Consider the following 13,815-nt stretch of genomic DNA (forward strand, 5'->3'; position numbering starts at 1 on the left):
ATCACTCTCCTGTCCTACTCTCTCCACTAGTTACTCTTTGTTGAAACTCATTAAAATGTCAACTGGAGAGGCACCTAGTGGCTCAGCTGGTTGGGCATCGGGCTCTTGGTTTTGGCTCAGGTTATATCTCAGAGTCATGAGATCCAGCCAAACATCAGGCTCCAAGCTCACCAGGGAGTCTGCTGGAGATTCTCTCTCTCCCTCTCCCTCTACTCCCCTGCCCTGTGTGCGCACACAGATGCGTTCTCTTTCTCTTTCCCTCTCTCTCTCAAATAAATAATCTTAAAAAAAAAAAAAAATGTCAACTGGAAATATAACTCCCAAACAGCTAGCCAATGAAGAATCCACTATAGAAAACAAATCTGTGAACACCTGGGTCTTCCTGCACTTACTTCTCTTATAAGCAGACACAGCCCAGAAGCCAGACTCACATGGCAACTCTAAGGACAATCCAAGAAACAAAGTATTTCTAAAATCCCGAAACATTTATCCAAAGCTGATTTTTCAAAGCCTCAGGCCACTCTAAAAGCGTCAATATGTCTTTCTTAAAAACGGAAATTAGAAAACTGACTTTTAATGTACTATGTTATTGAAAATGTTTTTTTCTCTCTAGAAACACTGTTTTAAAAAATCACAACTCGGGGGCACCTGGGTGGCTCAGTTGCTTAAGCGACTGCCTTCGGCTCAGGTCATGATCCTGGAGTCCCAGGATTGAGCCCCACATCGGGCTCCCTGCTCAGCAGGGAGTCTGCTTCTCCTTCTGACCCTTCCCCCTCTCATGCTCTCTCTCATTCTCTCCCTCAAATAAATAAATAAAATCTTAAAAAAAAAAAAATCACAACTCGGGCGCCTGGGTGGCTCAGTCGTTAAGCGTCTGCCTTCGACTCAGGTCATGATCCTGGAGTCTCGGGATCGAGTCCCGCGACGGGCTCCCTGCTCTGCGGGAAGCCTGCTTCTCCCTCTGCCACTCCCCCTGCTTGTATTCCCTCTCTTGCTGTGTCTCTCTCTGTCAAATAAATAAATAAAATCTTTTTAAAATAAATAAATAAATAAATAAAAATAAAAAATCACAGCTCACCATATTAGAATAGCAAGCAATACGATTTATATGCAGTTTTTCAATTATTTCTTTAGGGATGACAATTTCTTCAGACTTTGCATAACCAGCGATATTCAAAGCTTCCGTGTACTGGCTTATCGAGTTGTTCCAATCACGTTCCCGATAAACATCATTGCCTTCATTAAAAAGATTTCTCACAAGAGCACGTAAATATACCTTAAAAAAAGAAAGTTACCACTTGAAGCCCTTTACGGAACAAGTCAGGGTATGAGGAAATTTTAATTTGTGTACGGAAAACTTCCCGAGTCTTCTACGTGACATAGCAATAAACACAACTCTAAGAAACTGGGAACCCAGACCATGCCACTGCCATCTCAGCAAAGGCTTTATCTTGCTCGCTTTTTAAAGAGAAAATTCAATTTCTCATGAAGAGAAATGCAGCAAAATATTTGTTCACATCCCCAACTCCGCGCCTGAGGCATTCCTACAAGGAGAAACTCTAGGTCACAAAGAATGAGCATTGTAAGGCTTCTGACTAGTATTTCTAAACTGCCTTCCAAAAGGGCAATAACGATGAACATGCCTAGCGGTTTCCTTCACGGCACCCCCACCAATACGGGGTAGTATGTGTGCACCTGCGTATGCGTACACATAAAACCCCTACTAATTTCTAGGTGAAAAACTGTCCCCATTTTTATCTGCATGTCTGATTACCAACAATTTCCCACATTTGGTGGTGGTTGTTGTTTCTATCTTTTTTGTTTGTTTGTTTCAGAGGTAGAATTTAGTGATTCACCAGTTGCAAATAATGTCCCACATTTTTATGGACCATTGTATTTCCTCTTTTGTAAACGTTTGCTCAAGTCAATTACTGATTTGGGAGTGGGGATGTTAAACCTTTTTCTCACCGAGGAAGTATAGTATACACATTCTTTCAGTACCTATAAAAGTTCTGAAGTTTCGGTACATGTAAAAGTTCCTTCATGATTTCTATCATTGCTTTAACGTTGTAAAAGTCAAGATCAGATAAATAGTACAAAAACAGATATTCAAGTCTTCAGTCTCATTTTATGAAATTCATGTCTAAGCAGACAAAAGTAATAAAGAACACTGAACAGATCAACCTTTAACAAGGGAGGCGACTTGTGACCTGACACTTAACCTCTCGGGAACCCAGTTCCACATGTAAATGTCAGGACTATAAAATGAATTGTAAAATGAACAGTTGTTCCAGGTGCTTTCTAGCCATAATACTCTCTGATTCTACATCTGTTTGGAGAGATGGAGGGAAGGGAGAAGGAGGAAGACAGAGAAGGAAACAGAGAAGAGGGAGACAGAGAGGCAGAGAGAAAGAAGGACTACTTAGAAGGATCAAAACCCACAGAGACAAGAAGCCACAGGTGAACTAACAGTCTGCACCGATGAGGGCCTTTAGTCTAAGACCCAGGGAACCAGGCTTTCACTGTGTTTCTCACTAGTTTTATCTCTAACTGTTCCCTCTTAGGATCGAGGCACCCTTTACTACTGTTAGATCATCTCTTCTCCTAAATAAGAGAGTGTGTGAACTCTCCTTTGAAACATAATCTGTCTCACTTGTTTTCAATGAAATAAGAGGTAGGCTAACAGTAATTTTCAAAGGTCTCAGAGGAAAAATTAGCGCAAACTACACTCATGGAGGAAAGACAATATAGGACAACTGTCAACATGTGCCAACAATAATGTTGTCCTCTATGTGTATGAGATTGGCAAACTCTTTCTCTAAGTGCCCAGAGAGCAAGTATTTCAGGCTTTGTGGGCCATATGGTCTCTGTCTCAGCTACCATATGTCACACAAGCAGCCACAGATAGGTGTGGCTGTGTTCCAATAAAACTTTATTTATAGCAACAGACAAAGGGCCACATTCGACCCACAAAGCCATCGTTGGCCAACCCCCACTAGACATGATAGTTCTCAGGCTACTTGCAGAGCTTTTAAGCAGGTGTTCCCCATCATTACCGCATACTGTTCCTGTGTTCCTGGGTACGACAGTGGTGACCTAAGGAGAAGAAACCAAGTAATTGTAATTATCAGGCTCTCATGAGGATTGGTTCATCCAGAAGTCATTGTAAAACTGAGCTTCTGTTAGCTTGCCACAGGTTCAAAGCATGTCTGAAAGACCTACCTCTCTTTACTACCATTACTCACATATAACTGTAGGCATGGGAAAAAGAACCTGTAACTCTTCCTTTATATTCTCTTGAGTAAGTATAACACTTTTCTTCTCCAACCTACTTCTACTAAAAGAAGGCGTAATTCCTCAAATACCAAAAAAGTTGTAAAATAGCAGAGAACCACTAATACTTTGGGATTCTGTAGTACAGAGAAGTTGGTCTCCTTCCTGGGAAGAGCAGAGGCCCTTGGGCCTGGACTAGTCCGCCCAAGCACCGGGCTGTATTGTCCCCGCCAGGCTCAAGAAGGCTAGTTAGAGCCCAAGCTTCTCAACAGAAATGTTTGATTACAAAAGCCCCGCGTGCAAGTTCATTCTCAGTCACTTTTCAGTCATCAGAAGTGTTCCGATGTGATTAGGTTCCAATTCCTCTCAGTCTAACACTTTCAGAGACACTAAAGGATTTTAGCTCTAAAAATCAGTGACAGTAAGATATACTTCAGAACGCACAAGAAATCAAAAGTACAAGAGCAAAAATTATTGCTGAATAAAAGTATCTAACTTCGGACCTGAATTAAGAGGACTGACAAACCGGACTTAAGATTTCTTAATCCAATATAAAAAAGTACAGTTGACCTCTTGAACAACACAGGCTTGAACTGAGCAGGTCCACTTATAACTTTATCTTTTTCGATAAATATAATACAGTACTGTAAACGTATTTTCTTTTCCTTATGACTTTCTTGCCACTTTTTTCTCCAGCTTACTTTATCTTAATACAATAAATAATACACATAACAACGCGTTCATCGACTGTTTATGCTATTGGTCAGGCTTCCGGTCAACAGTAGGCTATTTGTAGTTACATTTTTGGGAATCAAAAGTTATATGTGGACTTTAAATTGGGGGGGGGTCTGCGCCCCCCACCCCGCGTTGCTCAAGGGTCAGCTGGACTATGTGACATGAACGCAGGTACGAGTCAGGCCCTTACTGTATAAACTGCAGTCCTTCCTTAATGTTCTGCTGCCTTTTTCTTCTCTCCTCGGACACACTGGACATGTTACCCCACACATCCACTTTCTAAATGATCGATCTGGAAAGAAACAAGGCACAGAGTTACATAATGCACAGGGCTCCTGGACCCCGATTATAACACCCGTAATTTGCGATCCTGCCACAGTTACTTGTGGCCACGTCCCTCTCTGCTGACTTGACTCTGGGGTCCCTGACACCGAGAATCCTGGCTTATCCGCACAGTCCCTGTTGCCCAGCACACAGAAGTATCAGGTTCTCACTCTCCTTTAAGGCTCAACAGCCATGCTGATTCTGTATGCTCCTCCTAGAGAATCTCCATGAAAAAGTCATTTTCCTCCACCCCTCTTCTCACCCCATCCCTTCAGCTCCAGGTTTTGCTTCTTCCCTTTCTATCCGCATGCACGCATAAACTCCTACTAAAACAGTCCTGGCCTTGTTTTGCTTCTGGAAGCTCTCCAGAAGTGAAAAGGTTTCACATCCGCTTGCCTCAGAGGGAGTCTGACTTCCTGGTAAGCAGAGTGGAAACCTTATACAGAAGTTTGTAACACAAACTTCTGAAATAATCCTTGTTGATACAACTGATAAAATAAAAAGCCTGAATGAAGTCATTCAGTTGGAATTTTCTCGAAAGTAAGGGTTTACCTTCAACTTAACACTGGCAAATGTCAACACCAGTCAAAGCTATTGGTGTCGGCCCCCCATCACTGTTCATTAAGCAATTCCCGGCAAGTTAAAGGAGAACCACAGGGAAGAGACCTGTGATAAAACACCATCTCCCAGGGTCTAGAACTAGGGTTTCTTGACCTCAGCAGTTTGGGCCAGACAGTCCTTTATTATGGGGACCTCCCTGTGCTCGGCAGGGTTCTAGCAGCGCCCCTGGCCTCTACCCACTAGATGCCCGTAGCGCCCCTCCCCCCAGTATGATAACCAAAAATACCTCCAGGCTTTGTTAAATGTCCCCTGGCAGGGGTGAGGAGGGGGCACGGTTATCCTGTGATGAGTACTGGGATCTAAGCCTAAGAGGACAGGTTCTCACACAAACCGCCCACTTGAACCCACGTGATGGACGGGGAACTTGCACCCAGGCTTCCTAGCTGAAATGTTTTAGTTTCATTATTGCTTGACATTGGTAGTTTTATTTTTAAATCTACCGGTTTCAAAGTGTAGGGGTGGAGGGGCGCCTGGGTGGCTCAGTCGGTTGAGCGGCTGCCTTCGGCTCAGGTCATGATCCCAAGGTCCTGGGATCGAGCCCCACATCGGGCTCCCCGCTCGGCGGGAAGCCTGCTTCTCTCTCTCCCACTCCCCCTACTTGTGTTCCCTCTCTCCTGTCTCTCTCTCTGTCAGATAAATAAAATCTTAAAAAAAAAAAAAAAGTGTAGGGGTGGGGACAAGCATTGGAATGCCCCAAAGGTGGGTAACTGGTGATCATCTTTTTTCATCTTTTAAATACTGTCATTTCTAAATATTTTTATCTTCTGCTTAAGCTGTTACCTTACTGAAGTCTTTATATGTGAAAGATCTATCTGGGATTGGCTTTAAAATATTCCAGCGGGGCACGTGGGCAGCCCAGTCAGTTAAGCATCTGACTCTTGATCTCAGCTCTGGTCCTGATCTCACGGTTGTGACTTCAAGCCCCACACTGGGCGTGGAGTCTACTTAAAAAAAATCAAATCGGGGCGCCTGAGTGGCTCAGTTGGTGAAGCGTCTGCCTTCGGCTCAGGTCATGATCCCTGGGTCCTGGGATCCAGCCCCACATCGGGCTCCTTGCTCCGCGGGAGGCCTGCTTCTCCCTCTCCCACTCCCCCTGCTTGTGTTCCCTCTCTCAGTGTCTTTCTCTGTCAAATAAATAAATAAATAAAATCTTAAAAAAAAAATCAAATCAAATATTCCAACAACCAAAAAAAAAAAAAAAAAAAAAAGGAGTGGGGTGGCGACGAAACAGCAAAATGTGGCCAACCAGTGACAAACACACAGATTCTTTCTACTCTGTCAATATTTGAAACTGCCCCAAAATAAAATGTTTCCAAAGCCCATGACACGGAAGGAAAATGGCATTATTTCTGCAGTTTGTTTTTCAGGTAATCTACCTTAAAGGGGGATGAGCGGGTGGAAATGAAACAAGACTGACAAAAATATGGACACCTGTCCCTACTGGCAATGGGAGTTATGTGTCGGGCCTTCTACGCTTCCACCATCTGAGCCACCCAGGCGCCCCTTAAAGTATTTTTTAAAAAGTCTACGTAGCCTCTGAACCCTTCCTTGGAAAGATGACTTAAGGGACCACCAAGCCTTTTTTCTCTTTTATTTAAAGTGGGGCCAATTCTGGGACACCTTGGTGGCTCAGTCAGTTAAGTGTCTGCCTTCAGCTCAGGTCACGATCTCAGAGTCCTGGGATCAAGCCCCACATCGAGCTCCCTCTCCCTCTGCCTCTGTGCTCTCTTTCTCTCTCAAATAAATAAAATCTTTAAAAAAAATAATAAAATAATAAAGTGGGGCCAATTTAGAGCAAGAGCTTACCGCTCAAAGGCACCCAGAACAGCACTCGGTTGTGGGGGGAGGGGGTTCACAGCAGTCAGGCCTGAAAGTCAGTGACAAAAGAAAAGGCCACCCAAAGCAAGAACTCTTCCCCATCTTCAAAGAACAGGACACCTTCCCCCCAACCTCTGTACAGGGAAGGTGGGAGAATTAGGCTGAGGTCCCTGTTAGCTAAGAAGGGACTCGGGGATCATGATAATCCACTGAGTTAATAGCCTTGAGCTGTTTCCCCAGAAAGTGCCAGAAAACCTTGAACCTCGACCTCTTAAGGACAAAGGGCTGGTGGCAAAGAGCTGACAACTCAAGTAGGTGATTAAGTGGAAATAAGACACAGGCTCTTTTAATAGCATGAAACACAGGCCTCCTTTACATGGTTCAAGATTTGAGAACGTAATACCAAATGATGGTCAAAAATAGTAGGATAGGGAATTTCATGTTCTTGTAGATTTCTTCCCCCAAAATTGCATTATGAAAAACTGTACACGGGCGCCTGGGTGGCTCAGTTGGTGAAGCAATTGCCTTCGGCTCAGGTCATGATCCTGGAGTCCCTGGATGAGTCCCGCATGGGGCTCCCTGCTCGGCAGGGAGTCTACTTCTCCCTCTGACCCTACCCCCTCTCATGTGCGCTCTCTCTCTCATTCTCTCTCTCTCAAATAAATAAAATCTTTAAAAAAAAAAAAAAGAAAGAAAAACTGTACACACAGTAAAGTTAAAAATCTTTCTCAATGAACATCACATACCTATGTTCTATATTTAATATTTTGCCGTTTATCACATCTGCCCATCTTTGTCCATCCGCCCATCCCTCTGTCCATCCATCAACCCACCTTATTATTTTGATAAACTGCAAAGTAAGTGGCAGACATCAATTATAATTCATCAGTTAGCACGTCAGCATGTATATCATTGCTCTAGATTTCAATATTTGTTTACAGTTTTTTTAAGGTAAAACGCAGAAACTTTTTTCCCTTGTAAAATGCACAAATTTCAAGGCAAGTTTTGACAAAGGAGACAGTCCTGTAACCCAGCCCCAGCCCCCCACCTTGGCTAAATACCATTACTGTCACTCTAGGAAGTTCCCTCAGGCCTCCTCCCCAGCCAATCCCTGCCCCACCCCTACCCCTGGCAATCTCTGTCCTGATTTTCTTCCATCACAGCTGAGTTTCACCTGAGAAATACACCCCCCTCCCATTTTGAAAGAAAGAAAAGATAAATGCTTTATCCATCATCTTATTTTTGGATCCAGTTAAAACCCGGCCTCAATTTTAAAGTGAGGAAGGATCTGATAAAGTTAATCCAACAGCCACTTTTCTTATTCAAACTCAGCAGCACATGACAGGTGTATATACTGCCTCCTTGAGACTGGGGTTTCAACTCCAGCTGGCCTCCAAACAGGAGAGCGCTGTGGCTTCGCTGGAGCCCCTTCTCTCCCCCAGTCACACCCCCCCCCCTTTCCCTGGACCTCCTGCACCACTCAGGGCTCGAGGCCCTCTGCCTGTCTGTAGTTCTACTAAAGGTCTCAGAGGCATCACAAACTGTTGAAAAAGTAAGATTTTTAATACTAGGACACTGAAAAGGAATGTCTCCTCTCCTGTCACTCGGCCACCCATATGCCCTTTCTGAGGGCAATCACCCACCATTAGGGTCTCTTCTGTGTCCTGACAAAGAAAGTCTGTGAAACAAGAGAGTATCTTGACTGGCGGTGGTTCCGTGAATCTACACATAGGATAAAATTGCAGAGACAGGCCGACAGACACACACAAAAGGGCACGTAAAAACCAGTAAGAGTAAGAGCCTGTACTCTGGTTCATAGTATTCTCTAATCCCAGTTTCCTGGCTTTGATACTCCACTACAATTATGTAAGATGGCACTGCTGGGGGAAAGTGGATGAAGGGTTCATGGGCCTCTAGATACCACTTTTGCAATTTCCTGTGAGTTTCTAATTATTCCAAAATAAAAAGTTCAACATACCCTGTGTGTCTGTTATTTTTTATACAAACTGGGGCTCCTGATGTGTTCTGCACTTGCTTTTGTCTCTCCGTACCTAACCTCAAAGGTCAGTCCCTACCAGGGCGCAGGAAAAGCCACCTTAACCCCTGTGTTCCGTGATACGGTTGTACTGTAACTTCTGATGCACATCTGGGTTGTTTCCAGTCTCTAAAGTTCACCAGGTACCCAGGACATCTCATATGTGTGTATCTTCGACAAGTTCTATAGGCTAAAGGGTGTATGCGTTTGGCCCCAATTTTGCCACTTCACCGACCAATCATCCAGTGCTTCACTCCTGCCAACCGGGAGGTGAGAAACGGGTGACAGTGGTGCGACAATGTGATGAGGTTTTGTCTCAGCCCTTCTATCACTAGTGAGGCTGCTCAGCTCTTGAAATTTAAGAGTCACTTGTACTTCCTTCCCCATAAACTGTGTGCTCGGATCTTCTGCCCATTTTCCTTCCAGATTGAGCTTTTCTCATTCAGGAAAGCTCTTTACATAGAGAGGAAAGTAGTCTTTTGTGGTACTGTTTTTGTTCTTCCCACTTTGATGTCAATCCTTCGACTTTCGGCCTGGTTTCTTACACTTTTTGACACAAGTTTTTATCTCTAAGTGGCTGAATTTATCAATATTTTCTTTCATGGTGCCTGGATTCGGCCACACTCACATATACCTTCGCCACTTTGAAATTATAAAATAATTCTTCATGTTTTCCCTGAATACTCTTGTTTCATTAAAAAAAAAAATTTTTTTTTTAACGTGACCCACCAATTGACTGTAAGAAGTGATGCAGGGATACGTTTATTTCCCTTCCAAACAGCTACCCATTGTACAAGAAGCATTTATAAGATGACCATCTACTTTTTTTTTTTAAGATTTTATTTGACAGAGAGAGACACAGCGAGAGAGGGAACACAAGCAGGGGGAGAGGGAGAGGGAGAAGCAGGCTTCCCACTTGAGCAGGGAGCCCGATGCAGGACTTGATCCCAGGACCCTGGGAACATGACCTGAGCCGAGGGCAGACGCTTAATGACTGAGCCACCCAGGCGCCCCGATGACCATCCACTTCTACGCTGATATGCGTAAGGCCATAACATATATGAAGTCTGGGCTGTCTGTGATATTTATTCAGCATTTCTGACTTGAATGGTCCCAATCCTAGGCCTTCCCGCCAATCCTAACCCTTTGCACAATCCTATCTTTTCAGCAATGAAACCAGCTTCTCACCACTTGCTCAAACCAGAACCCTGGCACCACCCTCTCCTTTCTCTCCCATCCCACTTCCATCAGCCCCCTGACAAATCCCCCAAGTGACACTGTAGAGTATGTGCAGGGCCCCCCAAATCTGACCACTTCCCAGGCTTCCTCCGCCACCCCCAGCCAGATCACAGATCACACCATCTCACGTGGATGTTGCAATATCCTCCTTTCCCTGCCTGGGCTCTAAGCTCCCAGTCTTCTCCACTGTCCCCTCCCCCCTCCACTTCCCACACTAAACTAAAAGGAATGCTCTTTTAAACACACAAATCAGTTGTTACAGCCCTGCTTTAAATCCCTCAGTGGCTTCCCCAGGCCCTTAGAATAAAATCCAGAGTCCTTACCATGACCTATCAGATCCAGGAGGATCCTCCCAACCTCTTTTCCCGCCGCCCTCATGCACTCACACATTCAGCTCCCATCACAGTGGCATTCTGTGGGTTTGCAGAATGAGTCAAGGGCTCCATGTCTCTGGGACATTGTGCTTGCTTGTCCCTCCACCCCAAACACACTTTCCAGAACTGCACAGAGCGAGTTCCTCTCCCCCCTGGGGTCCTGGCTTAAATATCACCTTTAGAAGCCTTCCCTTATCCCCTAAATTGTTGCGCTATTTACTCCCAGAGCTGCCTTGTCTTTCTTAGTCCTGATTGTCTCCCAATATCTGGATCCAGGTCAATACATACTTGAATGCAAGAACGAATGAAGTGGCCAAGCATAAAGAGAATGCTTCACACAAAGTTCAGAGGCCCAAGAGTTAACACCTAACATGAAAGGGCAGGCGTGGCAACGTAGGGTCCCAGGGAGGAAATGACCAGGCAGGCAGAGCTGGCTGTGGTGGGCTCCACCTTCAACCCTCAGGGGAACAAGGTGGGGAGTAAATCAACATGGTGGGGATCTAGAGACAGTGACAGAGAGAAAGACCATAAGTGACCCCTGAAGGAGCTCAATGATGGGTTTCCTTCATCGCCAACAAGGAAGAAGTACAGCAGACACACCTCTCCCTAAATGAAAGGGAACTGGAATGGGAGAGCTTCGAAACTCAACTAATATAAACTTCATTAAATTATCTACAATTTTATAAGCTGGAATATCCTCATCAACTCATCTTTCTCCCATCAGCTGATTTTAAATGTTACTCATTCTAAAGTTCTAGGTAAGGCGGAAAGGTGCCTTGGATCTTCACTATAATTCCTTATTTACTCAGTGCCTGTGCAGTGAAACTGATTATACTGGAGTCTGGTACAATGTGCAATGCTAGTAGCTGGACACTGTATTCGTATCTGTGGCATTTTAGCCTCACAAGGTAACTTTAGAAACTAGCTCCCATTAACAGAAGACACCACGGTAAGTGATACGTGATTGCCACATAGTGTATACACAGAACAATAGCTAACACTTAGCACCCTTACTGGATGCCAAGCATCGTTCTAAGCGCTGTGCATGTATTAAATCATTCAATCCTCCTAACAGTCTCAAGAGGTAGGTACCATGAGGAAACTTTTACATAGAGAAGTGACGCAAGCAATCCGGGATCACAGCTAGGGAAGTGGCAGAGCTAGATTTCAGAGCCAGACAGCCTGGCTCCAAGCAAGAATTCTTATCCACCATGCTATTCTGCACTGTAAGTGGCAGTGATGCCAGGAGGAAGGCGAGTAGTCTAAGTCAGCCCTGGGCTGCGCTCTGAAAGACAAACACAGCGCCGGCAGACAGGTGGGCATTTAACTCCAGGGGAACAGAATAAACACCTCTGCACACACACACACAGGGACATGCTCAAGGAACATCATTTAAAGAAACTTAGAGCAGAGGGTTTCCACGGGAATACAGCAGACGCACAGAGTTAGGATAACAGTCCAGGGAAAATCTGCATCTGGAAATATGTTCCACCCATAACATAATGTGTTTAGACACAAGGACTGAATACTAAACAGTCTTACAAGACAGACACAGGAAAAGAGAAAGTGGGCAGGGTATATGGCACAGTGTTTGTATTTTTCCTAAAAAGGTATTCCTATATTGCTAGTGAAAAATTACAGTTACCAGTCTGGATTAAATTCTACCTTCAGACTCAAGCCTCCTCCCTGTTAGGGCATAAACAAACAGAAAGTAGTTAAAGTAACATTACTGTCAACCCTGGCTTGCAACAGTTAGCTCACTCTGTAACACTTACAAAAATGTCTGGCTACATTGCAACCCTCAGAGACTACAAAACCCAGACAGAGAAACATCACAGATGTTCTACCACTTTCTTGAAACAATGACTCTTCTCCTGGATACTTTGTTATGAGACAGAGGATGAGCCCCCAAGCAAAAGTCACAGTAACTCAGAGGAAGGCATGAGCTTTCCAGTTCATTTTGGTGGCAGAGGGCCTGAAAATTAACATGCTCTCTACAGAACCCACACACGAATACTGGAAATACTCATCCTCAATAATTCACGATCTGATTCTGATTCTAACCTAACACAACTATTTCCAGACTCCAATACACAGCAGAGAGAAAATTTTTCAACAAAGAAAATTTGGTCTATTAACTTGCATTATTCTGCAAATGAGGACAAGATCCTCATTTGCAATCAGCTTAACAGTTCAGTTCAGCTCAGAGTGAGAAGCAAGAGGCAGGGGCTTCTTGAGAGCTTAGGGGACAGGAGGCCACATGCCATCAAGGAAGCAGGAAAAGATAAGCAGGCGGCACAGGCTCCCAGCCGCCCTGCCCCCATTCAGATGCTCTATTGGAGCACTGTCCAACAGAAATATAAGGCGAGCCACAAATGTAATTTCAAACGCCCAAGTTGCCACGTTCAACGAAAGTAAAAAGATACCGGCGTAAATAATGTTAACGGTTTATTTTGGTCGACCCGATTAGGTTCAAAGTATTATCATCTTAACATGTACTATTTAAACACAAAAAAATTACGAGATCTTTCGCTGTTCCCCTCCCCCCCCTTTCCATACCTAGTGTTTAAAATCAGATATGTCTTTTTCAGCCGGAGCACATCTCAGCTGGGTCCAGCCACACACCAAGCGCTCAACAGTCCCGGGCGGCGCAGGTCTAACGTAAGCAGATCCCCGCTCTCTCGGTACCTAGCACAGGTACCTTCTTTGATCTCTAAGCACTGGGGGCGGGGGGGGGGGGGGGGGGGCGGGAAAAATACCCGAGCGCTGATGAGTTCCCACCCCGGGCGCAGGCGCAAACTCCCGGGCCCCGCCGGCGCTTCCCGGCTTGACCACACCCCTGCGATGACCATCCCCGACCGTGCCTTCGCGCTAATGAGAGCTGACAGGTCTCCATTCCTCAAGGGTGGGGAAAGAAACCTAAAACCCGGCAGTCTCCGCATCCCCAATAAAGACAGGAAACCATCCGCCGCGCGTCCCAGCTGCGCGCCCCGCGCAAAAGAAATGGGGGCGGGGGGGCGGTTAACCCGAAATAAATGAGCCCCGCGCTCGGCGCGCATCCCTCCCGCCCCCAAACCCAAGACACTGGATTAGGGGACCCGGGCCACCAAACAGACACGCGATGGAAAAAATAAACTGGGGGGGGGAGGGAAGGGGGGTTAAGTAAGCAGAGAGGAGGTGCCGTGCCAGCGGGAACGCATGCAGGCGTGGACGGCTGGGAGCGGCGGCCGTCGGCGCCCCGCTTCCCGCAGACGCGCCCCGGGGGGCGCCCCGCCGCCGGAGGGCAGGGAAGAGGGAGGGGAGGGCAGGGGAGGGGAGGGGGCCCCGGGGACCCCGCCCGCCTGCGTCCGCCCCGAGCTGCCGGGCCCGGCCCGCCACGCACGCGCCGACCTTCCC

General features: G+C 45.7%; 1 protein-coding gene across 3 annotated transcripts in view; it reads right to left on the reverse strand.

Annotated features, from left to right (window-relative positions):
* ZC3H7A (zinc finger CCCH-type containing 7A) overlaps window positions 1-13,135 on the reverse strand; it is a 33,568-nt gene extending 20,433 nt beyond the window's left edge. For 2 of the 3 annotated variants that reach the window (XM_035022290.1, XM_035022291.1), the window contains exons 1-4: window positions 12,979-13,135; window positions 4,199-4,300; window positions 3,057-3,096; window positions 1,079-1,276 (exon numbers count right to left, since the gene is read on the reverse strand). In XM_035022290.1, coding sequence (XP_034878181.1) covers window positions 1,079-1,276; window positions 3,057-3,096; window positions 4,199-4,266 — 306 coding nt within the window. In that variant the 5' untranslated portion in view covers window positions 4,267-4,300; window positions 12,979-13,135. Of the gene's footprint in view, window positions 1-1,078; window positions 1,277-3,024; window positions 3,097-4,198; window positions 4,301-12,978 lie in introns of those variants that run through there. The other variant, XM_035022292.1, reaches the window with a different exon arrangement.
* Between the last annotated feature and the right edge of the window lie 680 nt (window positions 13,136-13,815).

The sequence above is a fragment of the Mirounga leonina genome, unplaced genomic scaffold, assembly GCF_011800145.1.
Source record: "Mirounga leonina isolate KUSES-001 unplaced genomic scaffold, KU_Mleo_1.0 Mir_175, whole genome shotgun sequence".
Classification (NCBI taxonomy): domain Eukaryota; kingdom Metazoa; phylum Chordata; class Mammalia; order Carnivora; family Phocidae; genus Mirounga; species Mirounga leonina.